Genomic DNA, 23,863 nt, shown 5'->3' with positions numbered 1-23,863 from the left:
ATTTTCAAAAATATAATAATAAAAATAAAGATAAACAAATAGAAAATGTTGACTCGTTTGAATTGATAAATGTTGAATGAAAGAAGAAAAAAAGAAAGGAAGAGAATGAAGGAAAAAAATACATAAAGGGAGATTTTTATTAAAATGAATTATGTTTGGATTGTGAATACGAGGAATGAAAAAGAGTAGTCCACATCTTTTCTAAATATGAAAACAAGAATAAAAAGCATAATCAAAACCTTTCCTCACTCAAATTTAGATTTCCTTCCATTTTTATGTACTAAGAGCAATCTTATAAAAATATGTAATTAAAGGATGCTTTTAAAAAATGAAGACAAATATGGAAAAGAAACACTCCAAATACCTTATTATCCTTGTACCATGATTTTAATTTCTTTATTTTGAAGAGTTAAAAATATAAAAATAATTATTAATTATTCCCAAAACATGTTTTTAAAATAAAGCATTTTTTACTATTTATTTTAATTATTTTAAGAAAGTGTATTTAATTCGTATAATCATTATCAGACACACTCTTATTTTTTAAAAATTATTTATAAGAAATGTTTGAAAACATAAAAAACAAGTTAAGAAAATCCCGAATTCCAAACAAACTCTTGTTCTTAAAAAGCATCGACTATTTTTTGAGAATTACAGACCAATAAAAAATTAGAAATAAAATCAATTCACATGGACACTAGGAGCCTATTTGGTCATGTGATTTAAAAACAATTTTTGAAAACAAATTACAAAAAACATGAACAAATGAGTCCTAAACTTTGGACTTAATGCATGAAAGCATCAGTGAAGCCATTTGATTGGATCTGGATTGAATCGCTTCAGCTATGAACATAAACTATGAATCTCATGATCTCAGAATTAGGCAGGAAATCATTAATTGAAAGCATGAAACTGGTCCATGTAATTTCTAAAGTTAAGCTTGCCGCCCAATTTATATACATTGGATGTCACAATATCTGTAAATAAAAATTGGTTAAAGCAACACAGAGATCAACAGACAAAACCCTAAAGCCAATCACAACAGGACACATGACTTTTGAATCAATTAATTGCTCTTTGATCCCCTTCTTTTAACCCAACTTTTTCTGTTAGCACTTAGCAGCAGCATGGAACAATGATTTCACCAGATGGTAGCTATTGTTAGCACCGCAATTTAGTTGTTGATGATAACATGGGCAGGGGAGTGGGGAGGTGGGAGGAGGAGAAGAACAAATTTGGAAGAAAAATTGAATCCTCTCAATTTTCTAGGCCATTTCCTTCAGCCTAATATTCCAGAGAGACCAGGGAATGAAACATGAGGCCAATTCAATTGTAAAATTTGAAAGAAATGAGGTCGCAAAACTACCACCATTGAAGGGGGCTGTAATTTCTTCAGGGGAGGTAGGATTAATGGCGCCCGCTATGTGTGTCAGAGTCCAAACCCACTGCAGATACGCTTTCTCAACAAACTTTGGCAATTGCTTGTGACTAACCAAGTAAGAACTTGAAAATGTCCCTCAGGGAGACGATGCCTTCGACACGCCTACTGCCAGCTTCAACAATGACAAGCCGCCTAACCCCTGAAAATCCAATCGTTAAAGGTAGTTAATTAAGTGACGAGGATTCATGAGAGCTGCTCAAAACTCTAAACAACAAAGAGCATCAGGTTAACCCTGGATTGTGGCTTATAATCAATCTGCAGTAAAAGTCCAGGGCCATCCAAGAGCTCTTCTCAGAGGTGAAAATAACTATTTCACATCCAATGGGACAATTTGACATATTATAGACACCCCTCCTCAACAAAAACCAGCCTCAACCTGACAACAAACCTCACAAAGAAGCCACAACCCTCAATTTAACCAGATTTAAGGCCACAATGGCTTTCTTGAATCCTAAACCCTGGTTACACTCAGAACACCAAGTCATAAATTCCGTGAAAATCAGCCATCATAAATTGGTACACTTGTCATCATGGCTAAAGTTTCAATTACAACAAACTATCTTCTGGAAATAAGCTGGCCAAGCACTGTTCTGTATCGTAATAATGCATTGTTCTTATGCACTCTTTTCCAAATCCTATCCCTCAATAGAAAAGGAGTACATCTTACAAAACAAAGAAAGAAAAGGAGGAAAGAAGTAACCTGGGTTTGCTAATCGGTCCATCACTTCGTGCAGTGGGTCGGTTCGCAAACACATCTGACATCTTTGACTGTTGAACTCATATGGAGAATAAGGGTCTTGTCCGAGCTGCAATGCCTATGAAAAAGGAAAAAGAAAGAAAAGGGATTTGAGTTAACTGTGGGTTAAAATTCCACACATAATTTTTTGCCTTCAATCTGATTTGTATTTTCAATGAGTAGAATTAGTAATTTTATTGAAAAAAAAGGTTATACAAAAATAAAAGCATTAGCGCTTTACTAATGAACATGTCTCCTATAAATTTAATCCTTACAAAGATCATTCAAACCCTAGAGCAATTTATCCATGTTGTTTTGCAAGTACTGAGTGTAAATCAAATACCACCTTGTCCAAGAGCATCAATGAAAAAATGAGACATGGGATGGATGCTCCACCCTTGCCTACCCCTAAATGAACACTGATGAACATCCTAGGAGCAGGCGTTGCCCACCAAAACCTGCTTTTGTAAAGACCTTATAAAATCAGAAAGATTTTCTTGATCATGGATGCTCCACCCTTGCCTACCCCCAAATGAACACCAATGAACATCCTAGGAGTAGGCGTTGCCCACCAAAACCTGCTTTTGTAAAGACCTCTTATAAAATCAGAAAGATTTTCTTGATCATGCATTTCCATCTGGTCGTATGGCCAAGCTGGCTACATAGACCACAAGTTACCAACTTTTCCATAGATGAGACCCCACTTGGAGTCTCAAGTCACCAGTCCAGATAATGATTACACAATCTTCATAGTGATCCATGCACTCCATGGAATTAGGGAATTTTGAGCATTACATAAGCATTGTGTTATTTTTAATCAGCCATGTTTACTGCCTTCCCCTTCCTAGTATTTCTATTTGAATACATGTATTTACAAACAATTTATGATTTTCATAGCACTATCTCAATATCTATCTAGAGAACGTGACTGCAGACAGTGTGGGCAACTGTCTCAACTATAAAAGCAACAATAGAAATAAAGAGACTAGAGATTCACTCTCCTCAAATCAAACTTATCAACAAAGCTTAACAATCCAGGGAATACATGCACCAGCGTATGAGGATGGAGGAAATGATTGCAATTGGAAGACACCTCTATATAAGTAATAATATTACTATACAATTACCTGATGAATAGTCATGTCGTCAAGATTAATATGTGCATAAACCCTGTTTTTGGCCAAGGCTGTTATATCACTGTCAGAGCAACAATGAAAGTATACATGTCATGATCATGGAAGAGTAATTGAAAACTAGTTCTATATACTAGATACTTTAACACAATTCACATGCCAAAGTAATATTACAACAATAACAAGAACGAAAGCTTACCTTCGAGAATATATATCCAGTAATGAGTCATTGTCATCAACTATTGGTATCGAACTAACTTGGGCTGCAGAGATAAAGGAGACAGTGGAATAAGAATCAAAAGAAGATGGACACTTATGGCATATGAATTTTGCTAAAAAATGGCAACTTGAGTTTATCTCCCTGTCCATTGCACCCCTTATCTATTAGCACTTAAGATATATATATATATGAGGAAATGATTTTGGGTACTAAAATGAGGGCTCAATGATAAACAAATAAACTAATACCCATGACCCAAATCTGAATAAAAAGCAAAAGGTCAAACAAGAGCCACATAAGCTATCTGATAACAATTGCTAGGAGTGATTCTTTCAAGGCAATACTTTTCTATTGTCAATCACAATTCAATCTCGTCAATAGTAGTTTTCAACAGAACCCTTTCACCTTTTTGAATTTCTTGTTTTAGAAAGATATCTTGTAGTTTGAAAACCATGAATTTTGAATAGTACCCAAAACCATAGTTATTTGAAACCATATTGGAAAAAGAAAACCATATGCATATACATACATATGTGTGTGTGTGTGTGTGAAGGATATCAAAAGGAATGACCTAGAGGAGGAAAAACACAAAAACCTACTCACCCAATCTACAAATTGTTTTGAGGTATTGATCCTTCTACTATGTACATCCTAACCCAAGATGACAAGTTTCTCAAGAAGGAGCTCTTCAATGATTGAACCGGCTGCTCTGCATTTTTTAGCACTTTTTGGTTCCTTTCTTCCTAAATTGTCCAAAAAATACACAATGGGTTTTTGCCGATGACACTTTGGTGTTTTGTCAAGCCTCCCAAGATCAGCTGACTTATCTAAGTTGGCTGCTAATGTGGTTTGAGGCCGTTTCGGGGCTGAGAATTAATTTGGAGAAGAGTGAACTCATTCCAGTAGGGAGGGTAGTGGATATTGATGATCTCGCCTTGGACTTTGGATGTAAAGTGGGTAGTCTCCCGTCCACTTATTTGGGTCTTCCTTTGGGTGCTCTGTTTAAGTCAGTGGCAGTGTGGGATGGAGTGGAAGAGCACTTCCGCAAAAGATTGACTATGTGGAAGAGACAATACTTATCTAAGGGAGGAAGAGCAACCTTGATCCGAAGTACTTTGTCAAATCTTCCCATTTACTTTATGTCTGTCCTGAGATTACCAAGTTCAGTTAGACGAAGACTAGAGCAAATCCAAAGGGATTTTCTTTGGGGCGGTGGCAATTTGGAGAGAAAACCACATTTAGTAAGATGGGAGGTGGTGTGCTTAAGCAAGAAGAACGGGGGCTTAGGGATCAAATGCCTTTCCATTCTCAATAAGGTACTCCTTTCTAAATGGAATTGGTGTTTTGCAAACGAGAGAGAGGCTTTGTGGAATCAAGTGATTAGAGGGAAGTATGGGGAAGATAGAGGGGGTTGGTGCACTCAGGAAGTGAGAGAGGCGCTTGGCGTCAGGCTTTGGAAAGGAATAAGGATGGATTGGGATTTGGTGGGCACGCGGACTTCTTTTAGTGTCGGCAATGGGAGGAGGGTGAGGTTTTGGAGGGATAGATGGTGTGGGGATGCCCCTCTGTGTGAGTCGTTTCCTTCCCTCTTTGCCTTATCGATCGAAAAGGAAGCTTGGGTGGCGGATGTTTGGGATCCCTTGATGCAGGGGGGTAAGGGGGGTTGGAACCCTTGTTTTTCAAGAGCCCTAAACGATTGGGAGGTGGAGGAGGCGGAATTATTTTTGGGGTATCTTCACGGGTAGAGAGTCCTTGGAGACATAGATGATACGGTTGTTTGGACCGAAACGAAAAGCGGCATTTTTTCGGCCAAGTCTCTATATCTTGCTCTAGAAGCGGACTGCCCTACTTCTTTTCCATCTAGTTGCATTTGGATGGTGTGGGTACAACCCAAAATCAGTTTTTTTGCGTGGGAGGCCGCATGGGGTAAGGCACTAACCCTAGATCTTGTTCAGAAAAGAGGATTGTCATTGGCAAATAGATGCTTCATGTGTATGGAAAAGGAGGAGACCATAGATCATCTGCTTCTTCACTGTTCAAAAGTAAGGGTCTTATGGGAGTTGCTTTTTTCTTTGTTTGGGGTGTCTTGGGTGTTGTCGTGCTCAGTTAGAGAGATTCTACTTAGTTGGCAGATCTCTTCTGTGGGCAAGAAACACAGGAAGGTGTGGAGAGCGGCTCCCCTTCATATTTTTTGGACGGTGTGGAAGGTGAGAAATCGATTAGCTTTCAAGGATGATGAAATATCAATACAGAGATTGAAATATTCTTTTTTATGCTCTCTTTGGTCTGAGGCAAAGCTGTTTATAGTAGAATGCCCTCAAACTTTGGTGAATTTTATAGATTGGTTGGGATCATTGTAAGGTTTTTGGGCCTTTTGGGTGCTTGGGTCTCTTCCTTTGTCTTTGGCTTTTTTGATGGTGGGTGTATAGGTTTGTATACCTTGCATAGGTTGTATACCTAGAGTCGCTCTTTTGGCGTCTCTTTATAAATGAATTTTCTTTACTTATCAAAAAAAAAAAAAAGGTCCCTTGCTCCCCCTCCCCCTCCCCCCTTTCTTATAGCATTTCCATAACCCAATCCCATACCCTCCTTTCACAACACGAACTCCAACACCCTTCCTTTAACCTGTTTCCAAAAATCCTCCTTAAGAGGCTTATCTCCAACTCCATTCTCTAAGGAGTGCCCCATTAAACCCCTATTAAACAAAGAAAGACTTCTAATACCCAGTTCTCCCTTTTTTTGATAGGCTAATACCCAACCCTCCTTTACTCTAATCTCTACAAATAATTGATCATTTCACTAAACACAACTTTTTCTTCTTAGCACCATGTCCCGAAATAAAATCTCTTTGAATCTTCTCAAGCCTCGATCTGACCTTTATAGGAATGTTGAACAATAGGTAAAAAACCTTTACATTGTGTTTGGTTACATAGTAAAAATACTTTACATTGTGTTCTGTTACACAGTAAAGCACTTTAAAGTAAAAGAGATTTGTGACATAAAAGTTCCCTTTCAATGAAGCTAATTGTGAAAGTGTCTTCAGTTTTTTTTTCTTGTTTAATAAAAATTTTCAAATAATTAATTGATGTTTGATTCAAGTTCAAGATTGGCACTTCAAGAATTTCAATTCAGATCTGTGTTACATGGACATTGTACTGTGAGTGGCAAGTGTAAGGATTATTTATTGGGAATTGTATTAGTTTGGTAAACATGTATTCCTAGATGGTTGATGATGGAACTCCTAGAAAATACACCAAATAATTGGTTCATTTAAAAGTGAAGAGGTTAAAGAGCCTATTTGAAAATCTTTTGTCATAAGATGAGGAATACAAGAAACCTCAACCAGATGTTTAGGAAGCTAGTGCATCATTCAGCAACCATATGTCAATCCTTCAGAGACTTGTTTCACTTCCAGAAACTATTCAATTACTTACAAAAATATTTAAGAAAAAATCATGCAATTTTCCTTTTGTCTTTTTCTTATCATTTTGCCCTTTGATTTTCTATCTTGCTTCATCTTCCCCACCACCTGGTGCCTCCCCACAGCAGTGCACCTTGGCACTGTAGCCATGTCCACACCATATACTCTAGGCAAAGGTGTTGAGTCCATGTACCAAAGGTTCACAAAAACAGCAGCTTCACTTATAAGGCACAATTAATGATGGAAGGGGTATCACACCATTTTAATTCTTTTTTTTTTTTTTTATAGGTGACACCATTTTAATTCATACCTGCAGTAAGTTGCTGCATCTACAGTAAACTCATCCATCTAAAGGATACACTATTAAAATGAAGGTAGAAAATTTCAGAATGTTAGACTGGGATGCCCTAGGTGTTCCTTGAAGATGCTAGAGGTTCCAGGTCTTAACATGGTATCACAAAGGAGATACCATAATAAACTGCTGCCTTTTCAGTTTTCTTTTATTTTTTTATTTTATCATTTTACTTTTTTAAGGGAAAAAGGCATACCTTGAACTAACAAACCCAAGGCCAAACTAAGTGAAGCACTTGGATGCAACTTGGCCAGTGGCCTTTGATTGGCTTCTCCAATTTCTGAAACCCATGTACCAACAGGAATTGCAAAAATTGGTAGTTGGAGTACCGGCAAGGAGTTAGAAGAATGTCTAAAATACCTGCAAATACCTGCAAAATAACAGATCCATTGCTAAGTGATAGCTCCTATGCCATTAATTGGTAAATTAACCAAAAAAACTTACATTTTAATATTCCAGAAAGTGAAGCAAGGTGTAAAAGCTGCGGAAAAGAACCATCTTCTGAAGATGAATGGATAATGGGAACTGTGGCCACCTCATTTTCCAAAATCTTTAAAGCAACATCTTTCAGATTATCATATGGTCCAGCCTAGTACAACAACCAAACATTTAGGTAATGAGAGAAGTTTTCCATACAGATATTGCAATTAAGATGCTACCTTCCTAAATAGTGAGACAGACACAAAAGCATACACACATCAAGAGAGAGATGAAGCACACAGGGATCAGCTGTTAATGATTTATAACACAAAAATTTGTTACACAACCCCATGCATTAATTTGGAGGGTGAATTGTGAAATTTGCCCCATAAGGAAGCCTAACTAGATTTCTTTTGTAAGCAACTGTGTTATGCAGCAAGAAACTAATCATGTTGCTCTTAACTTATAGCATCACATTTATAGCGTTGTTATTGGTTGTAAGGTGGGTAGTCTCCCTTCCTCTTATTTGGGTCTCCCTTTGGGTGCCCCTTTTAAATTTGTGGTGGCTTGGGATAGAGTGGAAGAGAGGTTTTATAAAAGGTTGGCCATGTGGAAGAGACAATACATTTCCAAAGGAGAGAGAATTACCATGATTCAAAGCACTTTGTCTAGCTTGCCCATATATTTTATGTCTTTGCTTTGCATGCTACAAATGATCAGATTGAGGCAAGAGCAGATTTAAAGGAACTCTATATGGGGTGGTGAGGCTCTCGTGTGGAAGCCACATATGGTAAGATGGGCAATTATTTGTTCAGAAAAATGAAAGGGGGATTGGGTGTGACGTGTCGCTCAATGCTCAATAAGACTCTCTTTTGCAAATGGAATTGACATTTTGCAAATGAAAAAAAAAAAAAAAAGACCCTTTGGAATGAAATTATCAAAGGGAAGTATGAAGAAGAAGAAAGGGGGTGGTATTCTCAGGAAGTAAGGGAGGGGTATGGTGTCAGGTTTTGGAAAGCCACCAAGAAGGATTTCCTTTTAAGTAGTAAGATCTTCTTTTTGGTGGGCCATGGGAGGAGGGTGAAATTTTAGAAGGACAAGTGGTGTGGGAATGTGCCATTATGTGACTCCTTCCTTTCTTTGTTTGCCTTAGCCGACTGACTCTAAGGACGTGTGCGTGGTGGATGTCTATAATTCTTCAGTTGAAAAGGGGGGGAGGGGGGGTAGAGCCCTTACTTCTCTAGACCCTTCAACAATTGGGAGGCAAATGATGTGGAGAGGTTTCTGTTGAGGTTGTAAAAGAAGAGGGTGTGGAGGAAGATAGGGTGCTTTGGACAAAGCGAGCGGCAAGTTTTCAATTAAGTCCCTCTACACCGCCTTGGAGCCATGCTGTTTAGTCTTTTTTCCAATGAGAATCATTTGGAATTTGTGAGTGTAGCCTAAAGTGAACTTCTTTACTAGGAAAGCAACATAGGGAAAAGCTTTAACCTTGGATCGAGTTCAAAGAAGAGGGTGGTCTTTAGCGAATAGATGTTATCTTTGCTAAGCTGATGAAGAATCCATAAACCACATCCTTATTTATTGTGTAACGACAAGGGTTTTATGGGAGCTGCTTTTTGCTCTTTTTGGGGTGCCTTGGGTGCTTTCCTTGTCAATTAGAGGGACACTTCTAAGTTGGTATGGTTTATTTGTGGGCAAAAAGCGTAAGGCTGGGAAAGCAAGTCCTTTATGTATCTTTTGGACAGTTTGGAAGGCAAGAGAATTGCCTTTGATGGTGACCACTCCAAAGGCTAAAATGTTTATAAATGATGGTCCTTTGACTCTAGTTAGTTTCTTTGATTGGTGGGGGCTCTCGTTGAAGGTGGTGTTGTAACTCTTCCTATTTTGTAGCTCCTTTTCTTGGTTGAGCCTCTTGGCAGTTGGTGTATATGTCTTTCACACCTCAAGTCGCTCTTTTGGCGTCTTTTTTTAATATTAATACTTCTTTATCCATAAATAATAATAAAAAATGTTCTTTTCATTTGTCAAATTATTAAAGGTCATCAATGAATCTAATTTTTCCACCCCACTCTATCTAGGCTCATACTTTCTTATAAATCCTATACCAACATGTTTTTCACATTATGTCAATGACATCCTTTGAGGTCTTCCCTTCTTCCTACTTTAACTATCCAGCCAGCATCCTCTTTCTCCCTATTTAAGGATGAGAGACTAAATAACAAAAATAGGTAACTCTGGACTCTCTTGTCACCAATAATTTGTCATTTCTGCTTTTAGTTTTCCTAAAATAACATTCACAGATTCAGGCATAGTGCTCTATCAAATCTAAGCACCAAATTTATTCTAATTTAACAACTTGCAAGCCACTTCACCTTTCTATAATTTCAATTATCTTCAAGCTTATGCAACACAATCAAAGTTCCATCTGTTAGTATATCTAACTACTATCATGCATCTTAAATTTAGCCCCGTTCACCGCTTTCTCAATTTCCTTTTTTGCGCATCAATATTATTTAAAGTACTTTGCATTCTGACTCCTTTCCCAATTTTCTAACACAGTCCTCAAATTTAACAGCCATTTGGACTTTTCATCATCCCAACCACAGTTTCTTTAGATAATAGCCTTTTCTATTCTGATTCATCAAGAACCACTTTGCTATTGTTCTAACACAATAAATTATCTCATTATAGATAAAAATCATTTATAATGGGTTAATTTCATTCACCTTCCCTAAGGCTTTGGCTAAATACAACTAGCCTCTATTAGTTTAAAATTTCATCAAATATCTCCCTTGTTTTGAGAAAGAGGAGAGATGAGTAAAAATAACAAATAAAAATGATAAAGGTGTTTAGCAAATAAAAATAACAAATGAAATGAATTCACCTCCCCTAGCCTTTTCATTTTTTATTTTCGCTCACCTCTCACTCAAAATAAAGGAAATATTTGATGAAATTTCAAACTAATGAGGATCAAGTATACTTGGCCAAAACCTCAGGGAAGGTGAATAAAATTAATTCGCTTATCATTATTCCACATAACATTAATTTCTCATTTCAAATTCTATTTTCCTTCTATAATGTTTTGTCTTTCAATAATAATAATTTTTCTCCTTTTTTTATAGCTAATTTTTTTTCTTTTTTTTCCCCTATTGGAACTTGAACCTAGAACCTCTCTATTACTAAATTGGCATCCATGTGCATTCACCGGTCACACAACAATTTTTTTTAAAAGCAAAGATCAATTCCATTAAAAGCGCATTGCACCAAAAGTATATGCACACTGTATGCAAAGATGCCAAAAGGTCAAACAAAGCAAAGAGAGACACAAAAAACAATACCCTATCCCGATTTAGAGTGCTCAACCAATCAATGAAGTCCAACATGAACATTGAGTAATCAACCTATACACACTCTCACCCACCCCAATCAATCATAGAACTATGTAAAAGCATCTTCACTTCATCCATCCCACTTTAATTCTCAGGATAATATATGCTTAAATTTTCCTTCTCCTTATGGATGATGAATTCTAGTGATACAACTTATCACTTTTAGAATCTTCCAGACTGTCTACTTTTTGGTATTTCCTCATTTCTATATCTAAGTTTCACTTAATCCACATTTAATCCGTTGAGCTTTAATCCTATTTCTCCAAAAATATTTTAATTATAGAAACATTTCCTAGCAATTCTAACCTTGAGTTTATAAATACTCTAGTTTCGTCAACCATAGAAATAACAACATAGAACACAAAAAATCAAGTTTGAATCAAATGGTGAAGATTGGTATTTATTCATTTCTAAAACTAAATATCAACGAAGTTGTTGAAAACCTCCTACACATGGCACGATGTATATTAGATGCTACAATTTTAACTAAAGCAACACATATTCCCACAATGTTTTGCATCTTAAGTTGACCTTATGATTGATGTGAGGGATAAAATACAATACATATGATACATAATATGTAGCCCTTGAGGCTTGGGTCAAGTGGCAAGGGTTTGGGGTTGGTTTGTGAGAGATTCTAGGTTCGAACCCCACCAAGTACCAAAAAACAATGATAAATAATATGTAATAATAAGCTATTTCTTATTATTTAAAAAAAAAATCAATTTTTCTTAAAAAGATTATTATATTATCGTTTGAATGATAATTTAAGTTTAAAAATGAATGAAAAAGATGAAACAAAGACAGCTAATAATCCTACATGGAAACATTTTGCACATGTCATCAAAAAGGCAGGCATAATGCTAACCTTAAGGTAATAATCAGTGAAGAATTAAAATTGTGGCTTCCTATATTAGTTTTTCTTTTTCAAGGATTTTTATTTTATGAACTTAAAAAGTTATGACCTTGAACATGGCACATTAAATCGCATATAGATGTATATTGTTATACTCATATACAATCATACTTTCTTTTTAGGTACACTGCCAGTGGCTTGTAGGAACTTAAAGTTTTGGAATAAAATATTGATTAGGAAACTACTTAGAACTTAAAATTATGTTTAAAAGTGAAGAAACTATATTTTGTGAAGTGTATTTCATTAAACCTCTATACTAAGGTTAACACATTTAATATTAACAAATGTTTACACATTTAATGCACACACATATATGAGAAAACAACATATCACGTCAGAACTTTTCTTCAACATCCTAGCCCACTCTCATTCACTAGCCAATGCAAAAGCATGAGTCTCGTGCAATCCTTAATGTAAAACTTATCATGGCCACAATTCACTTGTCTCCTACTAGTTGCTCCACCATGTATTCTCTTAACATCCTTCATCTAAGACATTAATCTTTTCTAGGGACTTCTATCATGTGATTTTTCTACGTCAATAAACACTGTTCAAAGATATTTCTTCTCCATGTTAAACATTTACATTAATTACCTCCATGGTTAATCTCCTTAGCATAAAGCCAAATTAATTTTTTTTAACAATCATGTTTCTCATTTGAATACTTGGTAAATTACTCTCTCGCGATGTTTCATTGACTTCCTGCAGTTGGAGGCACGAAGCAGTCCTGGATATGAGTTTTGTGATACAGGAAATCATCAGTTTGATTAAAAAAAAAAATCAGCTTTCTAGGGAAAAAGAAAAGTATATCAATCCAAATATCAGAATTTATTACTAAGCACACTTGTTAATAAGATTCTCGCGTGCAATACACACCAAATATTCATCCTATTGGAACATCTAGGTAATGACTTATTCAATACAGCAAATACCACAGAGAAGGGCCTATCAAATTCACTGTGCATGCCAAAAATTGATGCATGCTAATGGAAGGATTGAAGGGTTTTGCAAGCCTACATGAGTAACTGTATGACTTCTGGTACACCTTCATACAAGAGACTTGGGAAGATCAGATTGAGAAAGTAAAAAACAACTAAAACCTCTAAAAAAAATAATGCAACCTCCCAAAAACCATGTTCTTCATTACAAAAATGAATTTGTAAATTAAATGGCAAATCAAAGAGGCCTCACACGATTCAGATTTAAACAGGCCACAAAACACTCACATGGATGAGACCTCTTGAAAATGCTCTTCCATTCCCATCAATTTGTCTATTCAGATATCCTTTTCCCTCTTTCCAGGCTGATATGGTGTGTGTCTCGAGTTCTTCCTCGGTCAGATTTGACCCATGATTTCCAAGCTGCAAATAAATGTGAGTTAAAACGCATCCTTCAGAATAGTAATATACAGATCAAGATGTCTGAATTTAAAAGGCAAACACATGGGCAATATAATGCCATTCCCTAGGAATTTTATCAATTATTATGTCATTCAATAAGATATTTAGCACTCACTATCTACATTAGAATGTTAAAATTTTCAAATGTATTTAAAATAATTCCAACAGAAAATGACATCAGGGAGCACAATTAAAAAATTTTGAGAATGGTTTCAAACGCCAAGAAAATGAAAATAAGATATATCTCATATTGAAAAGAAACTTAATTCCTCGAATAAGGACTCACATTTCAATTTTGGAAGAAAAAAAAAAGGGAGAAAGATCTAGTCCTTCATGGATGACTTTCCCAACCCACAAATAAAAAGGTGGAAACACTATAATATGTGCCAAAGGCACATTAAATAAAGAACAAAAGCTGGTTTCTCTAAACCAATTTATCATTCCTAGACATAGCAAATTTGCAGCTTTGGAAACACATACTAATTTTGAGAGATAAAGTCCATCGAATATCTTATAATAGTAAAATCCGCAATAAGAGGATTGCAATTGAGATAGACTTTAATGACAGAATAACTTACTTCAAGAAACACATACCTCCCTCAAAATCAAAATAAAATCCAGGGCACTGAGAACTCCAACAAACCGCCCCTTGAAGTAGTCCCAAAGAGGAGCAATAGAAATTCCCTGTAAAGAACACCTAGATGAACTTCCTAGAAGAAGTTGTATTTGTAGAACTGAAAGAAACATTATGTTCTGAACTTTAAATCAATAATCAGCACAAAAAGTTGAAGTTACAAAAAGGATGGAATCGTTTTAGTAAAACTTTCTACTAAAATTTTCAGCTTTTCCACCATTAAGGCATCATTTGGTTAATATTTTGGAAGTACTTTGATGCCTTGTCAACTCTCTGCTTCTTTTTCAAAAGAAACAAAAAATATACCTGCTCATAAAGAATATGAAATGCTTGCTTAACAGGCAAATCAACATCCAAAGTAATAACCTGCAAGACAGATGCACCTGAATTAGAAAAAAGATGAAAACAATGTTAAGTGATTAAGTTCAAATAGACTGCCAAATGTGCAAATGATAGAGGAAGATCAAGGACAAGTATCCAAACCTTGCCTGACTCCGGAAGCAACTCATAAACTGTGTGTGTAGACAAGAACAAAGAAACACGATGACGAGAGACCTCTAAGTCAGTCTCTTGAATCCTTGGCACTGCCTCATGCCGCGAACCATCTGAAATTCTGACCTGTGTCATATATCAGAATTAAAACAGCGAAAATGCAATAATAAAGTAACAGCCTACAAATGAATGAAAGAAATACCAAGATATGATGGAAAAGCAATGTTATTTATTAACTCAATTTTCCACTCATTAGTACATAATATTACCTTTTTTGGACTTTTTCTAATAGAAGCAATAATTGGCCGCATTAATGGTGGCAGTCATAACAAAGAATATTGGTATTTTCCAGTTCATTGATCATATTCCATACTGGGAAGACCTTGGTTGACTTCATTCTATGCATTAAACTCTTAGCTTGTCCCAAGGAAAAGTTGTCTCTCTTAATTATTGGCAAAATTCTAGATTCTAAATCACTATGCCCTCCATGCTTCTCATATCAATTCCATGTATCATTTTTGGGAATGTTAAGAATATTATGTTGGTCCAACAAGGGAAAAGACTAATATCTAAACTAAAACAAATATTGACAAACATAATACAAAATTTCAAGGTAAGCAGATAAGGCATGAAAAGTTAAGAGCACTGGAAAAAGAAAATGACAACTCTCAGTAAACAGATGCTTTAAGGCAAAGTACAAAACTAGCAGTGATGGAATATGTCAATTTAGCTGCCCAAGCATCAAAAACTTGACATATGGATATAATAATCCTTAATTCCTTATCTGGAAACTAATATACATTCTGATGCCTGAAATAAAAGCACCAAAAAGGAAAAAATTACCAACACCTCTTACTGATTATCAAATTACAATGAAGCACATGAAATGAAGCGGAGATGATGAAGCAGAGATATTATGATGTCACTTATTGAAGTATAACTGGCTCCTACCAATTGCTGAAAGGCCTCATTATCCACATCCATGTTAGTTAGCGATGGCACTGCTGGACTAATGGTTGGTGGAATATAATCAGACTCCCTAGCTAAGAGGACAGTGTTCACTATCCCATAGGTACAACTTATAAAAGGTTGGTTCTCGTCATGTCTCCATTCCCCATCAACAAAAAACTTGTACTGCATTGAAGAAAGCAAACATAAGCATGCCAGCCTTTGCAAATAGAAATAAAGGTTCAAATCAAACTTGTTCTGTATAACATGGAGATAAAACATCTAAACAGCACAATTCTTTATTTCAATGAAATTTTTCTAAAGTTTAAATAGATCTGGATAAATATAAGCAAGTTCAAAGCATACTTCAAGAATAGTCATTATTATGTATTGCCTGTGAAAAATGTTCCTCTTTTTTTTTTCCCTTTTTTATAGGCTGCATGTGAAAAATGTTTCTCAACATCTCTCCTCCATGATTGCGTTTGATTAAGCATAATCTCTTAATTTGCACCTCTAAATGACCTTGAACTCTTTAGATTATTTTTTTTCTTATAAAAAAAAAAAGGTCCCAGCCTCCAGTATTCTCATTTTCACATAATCTCTTAATTACACCCCCAAAATGGTCTTGACCTATCAACTCCAGAATGACCAGCCCCTACTCTGATAAAATTCAAACCATGCATGCCTGCAGTGAAAATTTTATTATTAGAATTTTCATAAATCCATACAAAGCCCAGCAAGCAATTCTGCATTAGAAGGGTGTTCATTACTCAAACTAAACACATAAAAACATGCAAGTATCCACTCTTATTATTCTTAGAACTCAAGGACATGCAACAGAGGGGCATGTAATGCATAATTCTATCCTCACAACATATAGTTAATTCTTCCTCAAGTACCAAATCCTTAGTGCATCATCCTTCGGCCAAAACTATTAATACCTTAAAATTGCAGATAGAGAACATAAATTTCCACATCACAAGTAAGAGAATACAAGAGGCTGTGTCAATGGAGAACCATTGCTAGAAATACTTTATACCGTTTCATACACAGACAGAGTTCATCATACAATTGTATATATGTGTTAGTGTGTGTACTTGTCTTTATAGAATCCATTGAGCACTTGTCCCATTATGCATCATCTCTCCAAACCATGTGATTGACGATCCATATCATAGAAAATAATAGATTTGAGGGTCACTATGAGCCTATGCTATATTTGATGATAATGATTTTTTAAGTAACTAAAAATACAATAAATTCTGGCCTTCTTAGATTAATCACCCTTCACAATGATGATAATTAATCGGAGCAATTAGGACGTGGTAATAAAAACATCAAAACATCAATTGACAACCCAATATCATATAGTGACCTGGTGATATCCGGGTGTTAAGCTACAGATAACTTGAAACACAGTGGGGCAGCCCTCAACTGGTGACATTTGATAAAGATTGGTCCACCTTCATAAGGGAAAATCAAATGTAGAAACCCGTTAAATGAAAATAATAATAATTACTAAAAAAAAGGTAAGTTAAACCAAGCATATTATATGGTAATGACATGGATCTTTTTTGTATAAGCATTCAAGTCTCACCCTGTGAAAGAGCCACTGAGATACACGCTTCTCCCACCATAACTCCACACAAAGTTCATGGGGATTAGCACTGTGCCTGCAACTCCACCGCCTTCCCGTGCAGAATCCATTCCCGGAATCCGCTCCAATAATATAAATAACTCGCCAAAGACACCCTCCAAGCAGCAATCTTTTCACAATCCGACCTCTAATTCATTTACTGCAGCACCAATTCAGGCAAACATCCAACAAGTTACAACCCACTGCAACGCTGAGCCTCGTAGATTCCCAATTGACTCGACACTAAACATTAACAACTAAACAAAATATTCCAAAATCAAAGACTCAATCTTTCAATGCTAGAAACAAACAACAGTGATAACTGAGTCGTATTCTAACTGTTCCCAAATCACCAAAAGAAAAACCTAAATCATGCAAATTCACGCCCCCAAAATCCCAAACTCAAACCCAAAAAAAAAAAAAAAAAAAACCACCCCAATCAACTTTCACAAACACCCGGAATTCCAATCCAAATGGGTCCAACAACAATCAAACCCCCAACAAAAACGGATTGAAATTTGGAGCAATTCCTTCAAAACAAAATCAAATTCCAAACCCTAAAAACACAATAAACAAAATCAATTCTAGCACGTGAAAACAAACGGATGTCGAACATTTCCAAAAAACAAAAAAAGCTAACCCTAAAACAATGGTGGTGCAAGGCAGAAGGAAGGGCCAGAAGGTGTATGACACTGCTGCTCCGCTCTGAGCCTCAAGACCGTGACAAAACGGACGGACGGAACGGAATTGAGAAATTAAAAATAATGAGGTGGTGATATGTATGTTGTTTTGGGGGATTTACATCTTTAGCAGCCAAATCTATATCAAAAATACTATTGATTTTCCCTCTTTTTAATTGGATTTTCTGTCTTTTTCTGTGTACATATAATAAACACATATTTATGATGTTGTACAAGACTACAAGTTGGCATTTTCTTCTTCCTTTTTTCAATTTTTTTACCATTTATAAATTTTTTCTGTATTTATTATAAATTATTATATATTTGCTACAGTTAAATTTTGATTTAATTTATTGCAATAGTAATATGTTTTACTGATGTGACATTTATATTTATGATAAATTATTTTAACATGTGGGGTTATTGAAATAGTAATATGTTTTAGACAGGTTTTTTTGCAATAGTAGCATGTTTTATTGAAGTGACATTTATATTTATGATAAATTATTTTAACACGTGGGCTTATTGCAATAATAATATGTTTCACTGTAAAATTACTATCAAACAAACTTTTATTTTGCAATTCAAGATATATTATTAATAATTTAGAATGCATTTATAGTATTTCTATTAATTTTAGTAAAGGTATTATTTTTAAAAGTGTTTTTAGGAGAATCATCTATCAATTGTTTTTTAAAAAAACACTACAAGTAATTTTCTAACACTATAAGGCTATGTTTGATTATTGAAAAATTTGAGGGAAAATATGAAAGAAATAAAACAGTATATATAAAATTTATTTTTAAAACATATCTAAAAATATTAAAATTTGGTTACAAACATTTTAAGTTTTTAGGCAAAAAGATAATGAAAAATAAAACACTATATATAAAATTTATTTTTAAAACATATTTAAAAATATTAAAAATTGGTTAAAAACATTTTAAGTTTTTAGTTAAACTTTTTGTTCTACAAAAAGAATAGTTTAAAAAAAAACTATTATTCAAGATTGTTTTAAAAAACAGTTATCAAATAAGTCATAATTTTTTTTTTCAAAATCACTTTTTATGCTAAAAATGTTTCATTAAATTACTACTAAAACTACTCTTAATAAAAAAAATTGCAAATTCTACATTTATAATATTGCATTTATGCTTTCATGTGAAACCCACTTCTTAATTAAAAAAAAAAAAAATACAGAGCACCACTTGATCAACAAACAATCAAAAATGTCTCTGGCTAACATAGAAGGTTCAACACTTGATCATCTCAAGTGTCATTTATGAAAGATAAAACAATATAATATAGCATTCCAATTTGCTTTCCGCCTTTAGTTTTCTTATTGTCCTTCTCAAACTTTTCTCCACCACCATGATAACGAGAGGAAAATCCAAGGGGATGAGGAAAAAAGCTGGATGCCAAATATTGAAATACCGATGTGGGATTCCAATGGCTTTGGAATGGTCAAAACTTGGTTACTTTTCAAAAGCTTTGTGGCCTTAATTTTAGTATTCAGAAGTTGAATACCAATGGCTCGAAGTGTGGACAAAATCACTAGGTTAGCAACAACCTGATGCCTTCTTACTGCTCCAATGGAGGCTAAGTTTTGTTGTCCTTTTATGATGGATTTGCTGGCCCTCACCCATCATATTTGAAGCAATTATTACTCCCAGAAATTCTTCCAATGCTATCAATGTTGCTTGAATTAAGGTCCAAGGCCTTTCAACTCGATTCAATGTCCATGGACCTTGACTATTTTCATCTTGTTTTTCATGAGGCTAAGGAAGACGAAGTCAAATTTGATCTCAAAACCAAAATTTTCAATATCAATATATGATAAGAATTTAATTAAATATTACTTAATATGTTCCTACTTGAATGTTGTGGACCCTACATTTTACTCGATGCGTTCCCATTCGATGGCGCAACTTGTTTTTTGTTTATTTTATTTGGTGAAAAATATGATTTTTAGAAAAGACTTGGAGTCGCCACTTATTTTTGTTTTATTTTTAAAGGGAAAATAAAATAAGAAAGAAAACCCTAAGTATGACTCTTTATTTGGAAAAGACGGTCTATGTAAAACCAAAGTCGAATCCAGGGGTCAGGTTACCTATTGGGAAGGTATGGTGGTGAGCCGTAGCACCCTTCTAAGTTCTTAAAAACAGGTATCTACTAAATAAGATGAAACATGTGACAATTGATAAGGGAATCAATGGATACTAATGAAATCATCAAATAATAAAACAAAACGAGCATGAGAACGAATAAATAAATAAAGTAGGAGTGGGAGTGTACCTTATTAACAAGTAATAGTGCGCTATCATGGAAATAAGGTTAGCTCAAGTATAAAATTATCATATGCATATTAAAGAGCATAACAAAAATCAAACAATATTCATTAAGCATAAAACTTATACGTAGGGCCCCCACCAAAGTCCAAATTATCTTACATGAATTAGTCCCACAAATTCCATTATTTTGGAATTATGAAAATTGTTTTCATGCTTATTAAAAAAAAATCAAGGAAAACAAAGGATTATTTGAAAATCAAATAAAATTTGTGAATTAAAAATATTTGAAAAATGAAGTGGAATTAAAACTATTTGAAAGAAAATTGGAGTTTTGAAAATTGAAATCTTAAAAAAAAAAAAAATTGAAAATGGGAGTTTGGAAAATTAAATTTGAAAATTGGAAGTTTGAAAATTTATTTGAAAATGAGAGTTTTGAAAATTAAATTTGAATAATTGTTTGAGAATTGAATTTTGGAAAATTAAATTTGAAAATTGGAACTTTGGAAAATTATTTGAAAATGAAAGTTATGGAAATTGGAATTTTGGAAAATTATTTGAAGATTAAAGTTTTGAAAATTGGAATTTAGGAAAATTATTTAAGAGTGGAATTTTTAAAAATTGGAATTTTGGAAAATTATTTGAGAATGGAATTTTAAAAAATTAAATTTAAAAATTGGAATTTTGAAGAATTATTCAAAAATGAAAGTTTTGAAAATTAAATTTGAGATGAAAATTGGAATTTTGAAAAATTATTTGAAAATTGAATTTTTAAAAATTGAAATTTGAAGAATTATTCAATAATGAAAGTTCTGAAAATTAAATTTGAGATGAAAATTGGAATTTTGGAAAATTATTTAAAAATTGAATTTGTAAAAATTGGAATTTTGAATAATTATTCGAAAATGAAAGTTTTGAAAATTAAATTTGAAATGAAAATTAGAATTTTGGAAAATTATTTGAAAATGAAAGTTTTGAAAATTAAATTTAAAATTTGGAATTTTGAAAATGAAAGTTTTAAAAATTAAATTTGAAAATTGGAATTTTGAAAAATTATTTGAAGATTAAACTTTTGAAAATTAAATTTCGGTATCAAAATATGAAAATAAAATAAAATGACATATGGCCTTTGGGTTAGTGAAAACCGGGTCTTTCTTCATGCATCAAGTAAGTTGAGAGTGTGAACTGCCAAGAGCAGTGACAGGCAATCTGGCTTCAAGTATCTGTCATCATCAACTTTAACAAATAACTCAAAGTCAAAAAGTGCATAGGTAACTTTGAAGAAAGCTAACATTTTGTATGGGAGCTTACTATACTCCTCAATATCTAATAACATGAAATCATCATATTGTGCAACCTCTTTTCTGAGCTTTGCCATCTTTGCTTTATTGTTGGCCCTACCAATAACAAACATGAATGTCGAACCAATAGCATCTTCCAGGCGCTGCAGTCCTTGTTGATCCGTGGGCATCCACGACTTCCTCAGCGATCGTTGCTGTCCCACATACCCAAACATAGTTTGAATCCCTATAAACCCCATCACCTTATACCTCTTTATAGCTCATGCATTTGGATAAGAACTGAAAACAGAGGAAAATCATAGCAAGGAAACGTCTTCAGAAATAGAGCATAACATAATAAACAGCTCAAGACATTGATGGAAGCTTCACTGCATAGATTATCAATGAACCTGTTGACTGAGTGGGGGAGATTAAATCAAACATGAACGGAAAATAATTCTCGAACATTTCACAACAAAGCTAAAACAAGTTGAGGTTGCTTTTCAATAAGAAAAAAAAAATGGTAGGTAACTTGAGGATAACAATGGAATTAAAGCAATGTTAACAAATCCAAAGTCATTGTGATCAATTGGTTCAACTGTACCTGTCATTATTCTCTATGTATCGAATAGTCGAAATAGGGAAGAAGATAACAAAAGATACCTTTGAATCAATTGTCAAACCTGTGGATGATATCGACCGAGTCTATGAGTTTGTGTGCAAGGTTAAAGAGACCTTCCCAACTCTGATTCGGCGATATGTTCCTGATATCACTACCATTCCCCTTCACCAAGGAATGGTGTGGCTACCAACCTGGAAAGCTCTTCCAAGTTACCCTGTTCTATCGGATCTCTGGATGAGATATGGAAGACACAAGTATAGAAAGACTCGTTCTTCCTTCCCGGCTATGTCTTTGGAGATGGTCGGGTTCTGATTTCTGGTAGAATTCGAGAGGTAATCTATTCGGATAGAGGAGTGTGAATGAGGAGTTGGGAAAAGGCATTAAGGAATGAGGGAGTTGCAGAAAAATTGGTTTTGGAAGGGAACTGAAAAAGATGAATGATTAAGTAATTTTCAAATGTTTAATTGTATTAAAATTTTTGAAATACACCAATTCACCCCCTCTCTATCTTAAGGAGAGCCATTTGAAGATCTTTCCTTATACCTTGATATAATTAGTGCTTTACAATATCTAACTATGACAAGGGAAGACATCTTAATTGCTATTAATAAACAAGATCAATTTTTACATGTTCCAACCATTGATCAGTGGGAGGTTTGCAATATAGCACAGTTGACTATGGCTTACATGTTTCAACCAGCTAAAGGTTTATTTCTTGAAGGGTTTGCATATGCGGGATTGGGTTAGCAGCTTACTTAGATGATCGAAGGTCAACTAATGACTATTACGTATACTTGAGTGGAAATTTGATTCAATGGTGCTCAATGAAACAAAAGGTTGTTGTGCGCTCCAACACATAAATCATAATACAGGGCAAGCTCAAGGAATCACAAAGATTCTCTGGCTTCAATCTTCGTTACATGAGTTGAAAACTAGCATTGTAGTTTGTCCTATTTTGTGGTGCAATAATACCAAAGCAAGTTCGTTAGCTTCCAGTCTCATGTTTCATGCTAGGACAAAGCATATTGAGATGTACATTTTGTTTGCAAAAAAAGGTTAGCCAAAGAGTTAAATGTTAAACATATTTCTAGTGAAAAACAAATTGCAAATGTGCTTCCTAAGTCATTTTCAAAAGTATAATCTGATCAACTTCAAAACAAGCTGATAATGACTCTATTTCTGTTCAACTTGAGAGGGAGTGTTAGAATTAGTTAGCTAAGCATAAGTTGTTAAAATACAACTCGACCTATTTAACATGGTGTAGATCTCTAACAAGCTATAAAAGTAAAGTTTTCCTATGTCCATATTCAATGTATAGCTTTTATATAAATATTAATAAAGCTCACATAATAGAGCAGTTTTGATGTTCATCAACATTCTTGTTATCTTTCTAAAAACTAGTGTTTCCCATTTAACATTCTCCCTAAGTTTCTTAGCATTTATAACACTTTAATAGAAAATTTTGGTGTTGAACAACTGTTGATTTTCATGCAATGATTCTTAGTGAAAAATTAGAGAAACATGAAAAGAAAAACACATAAATTTAACGTGGTTCAACAGATTGCCTATATCTACGGGAATAGAGAAGACGACTTTCACCATATCTAAAATTAGGGTTACATAAAAGGATATTTATACTAACCATTGAGTGATAAAATTCAAAAAATACCCTTGAACTGTACCGTAAAGAGGCGTTGCCTTCTCGTACCCCCAACCTATCGTTCGTCTTAAACAATAAAAATACAAACTTGAATAGCAAATGTCGTCACTTAGCTTCGACATTTGTCCATTTTTCTCCATATATCTTTCATTTAATATGAGTCGCATACTACAACAACAACAATCTACTTGAGAT

General features: G+C 34.4%; 2 protein-coding genes across 3 annotated transcripts; both read right to left on the bottom strand.

Moving 5' to 3' along the window:
- Positions 1–879: 879 nt before the first annotated feature.
- LOC117914598 (sucrose nonfermenting 4-like protein) lies at positions 880–17,958 on the bottom strand. 2 transcript variants are annotated; one of them, XM_034829986.1, is made up of 14 exons: positions 17,779–17,958; positions 17,100–17,298; positions 16,878–16,965; positions 15,506–15,688; positions 14,546–14,680; positions 14,369–14,428; positions 14,023–14,112; positions 13,255–13,389; positions 7,748–7,892; positions 7,500–7,673; positions 3,510–3,573; positions 3,305–3,374; positions 2,142–2,256; positions 880–1,580 (listed from the first exon to the last, which is right to left on the bottom strand). In XM_034829986.1, exons 2-14 carry the CDS (start codon positions 17,207–17,209, stop codon positions 1,489–1,491), a joined length of 1,461 nt encoding a protein of 486 aa, XP_034685877.1. In that variant the 5' UTR covers positions 17,210–17,298; positions 17,779–17,958; the 3' UTR covers positions 880–1,488. The 2 variants fall into 2 exon arrangements, with proteins under 2 accessions (XP_034685877.1, XP_034685878.1); XM_034829987.1 differs by lacking the exon at positions 17,779–17,958 and having other exon boundaries at positions 17,100–17,758.
- A 3,304-nt stretch (positions 17,959–21,262) lies between these two features.
- LOC117914462 (probable beta-1,3-galactosyltransferase 14) lies at positions 21,263–21,646 on the bottom strand. Its single transcript, XM_034829810.1, has one exon. The coding sequence runs from the start codon at positions 21,644–21,646 to the stop codon at positions 21,263–21,265; it is 384 nt and encodes a 127-aa protein (XP_034685701.1).
- Between the last annotated feature and the right edge of the window lie 2,217 nt (positions 21,647–23,863).

The sequence above is a fragment of the Vitis riparia genome, chromosome 5 (genome assembly GCF_004353265.1).
Source record: "Vitis riparia cultivar Riparia Gloire de Montpellier isolate 1030 chromosome 5, EGFV_Vit.rip_1.0, whole genome shotgun sequence".
NCBI classification, from domain to species: domain Eukaryota; kingdom Viridiplantae; phylum Streptophyta; class Magnoliopsida; order Vitales; family Vitaceae; genus Vitis; species Vitis riparia.
The sequence above is the reverse complement of the archived record's forward strand: the minus strand, read 5'-3'. Positions and strand labels throughout refer to the sequence as shown.

Excerpts from the sequence above, each read along its gene's own strand:
- LOC117914462 (XM_034829810.1), bottom strand. The coding sequence starts at position 21,646 with ATGGGGTTTATAGGGATTCAAACTATGTTTGGGTATGTGGGACAGCAA.
- LOC117914598 (XM_034829986.1), bottom strand. The coding sequence starts at position 17,209 with ATGGATTCTGCACGGGAAGGCGGTGGAGTTGCAGGCACAGTGCTAATC. Across the intron at positions 14,113-14,368 it reads TTCATATTCTTTATGAGCAG|GGAATTTCTATTGCTCCTCT; the intron begins GTATATTTTTTG and ends TGTTCTTTACAG. Across the intron at positions 7,674-7,747 it reads ACTTTCTGGAATATTAAAAT|GTATTTGCAGGTATTTTAGA; the intron begins GTAAGTTTTTTT and ends GTTATTTTGCAG.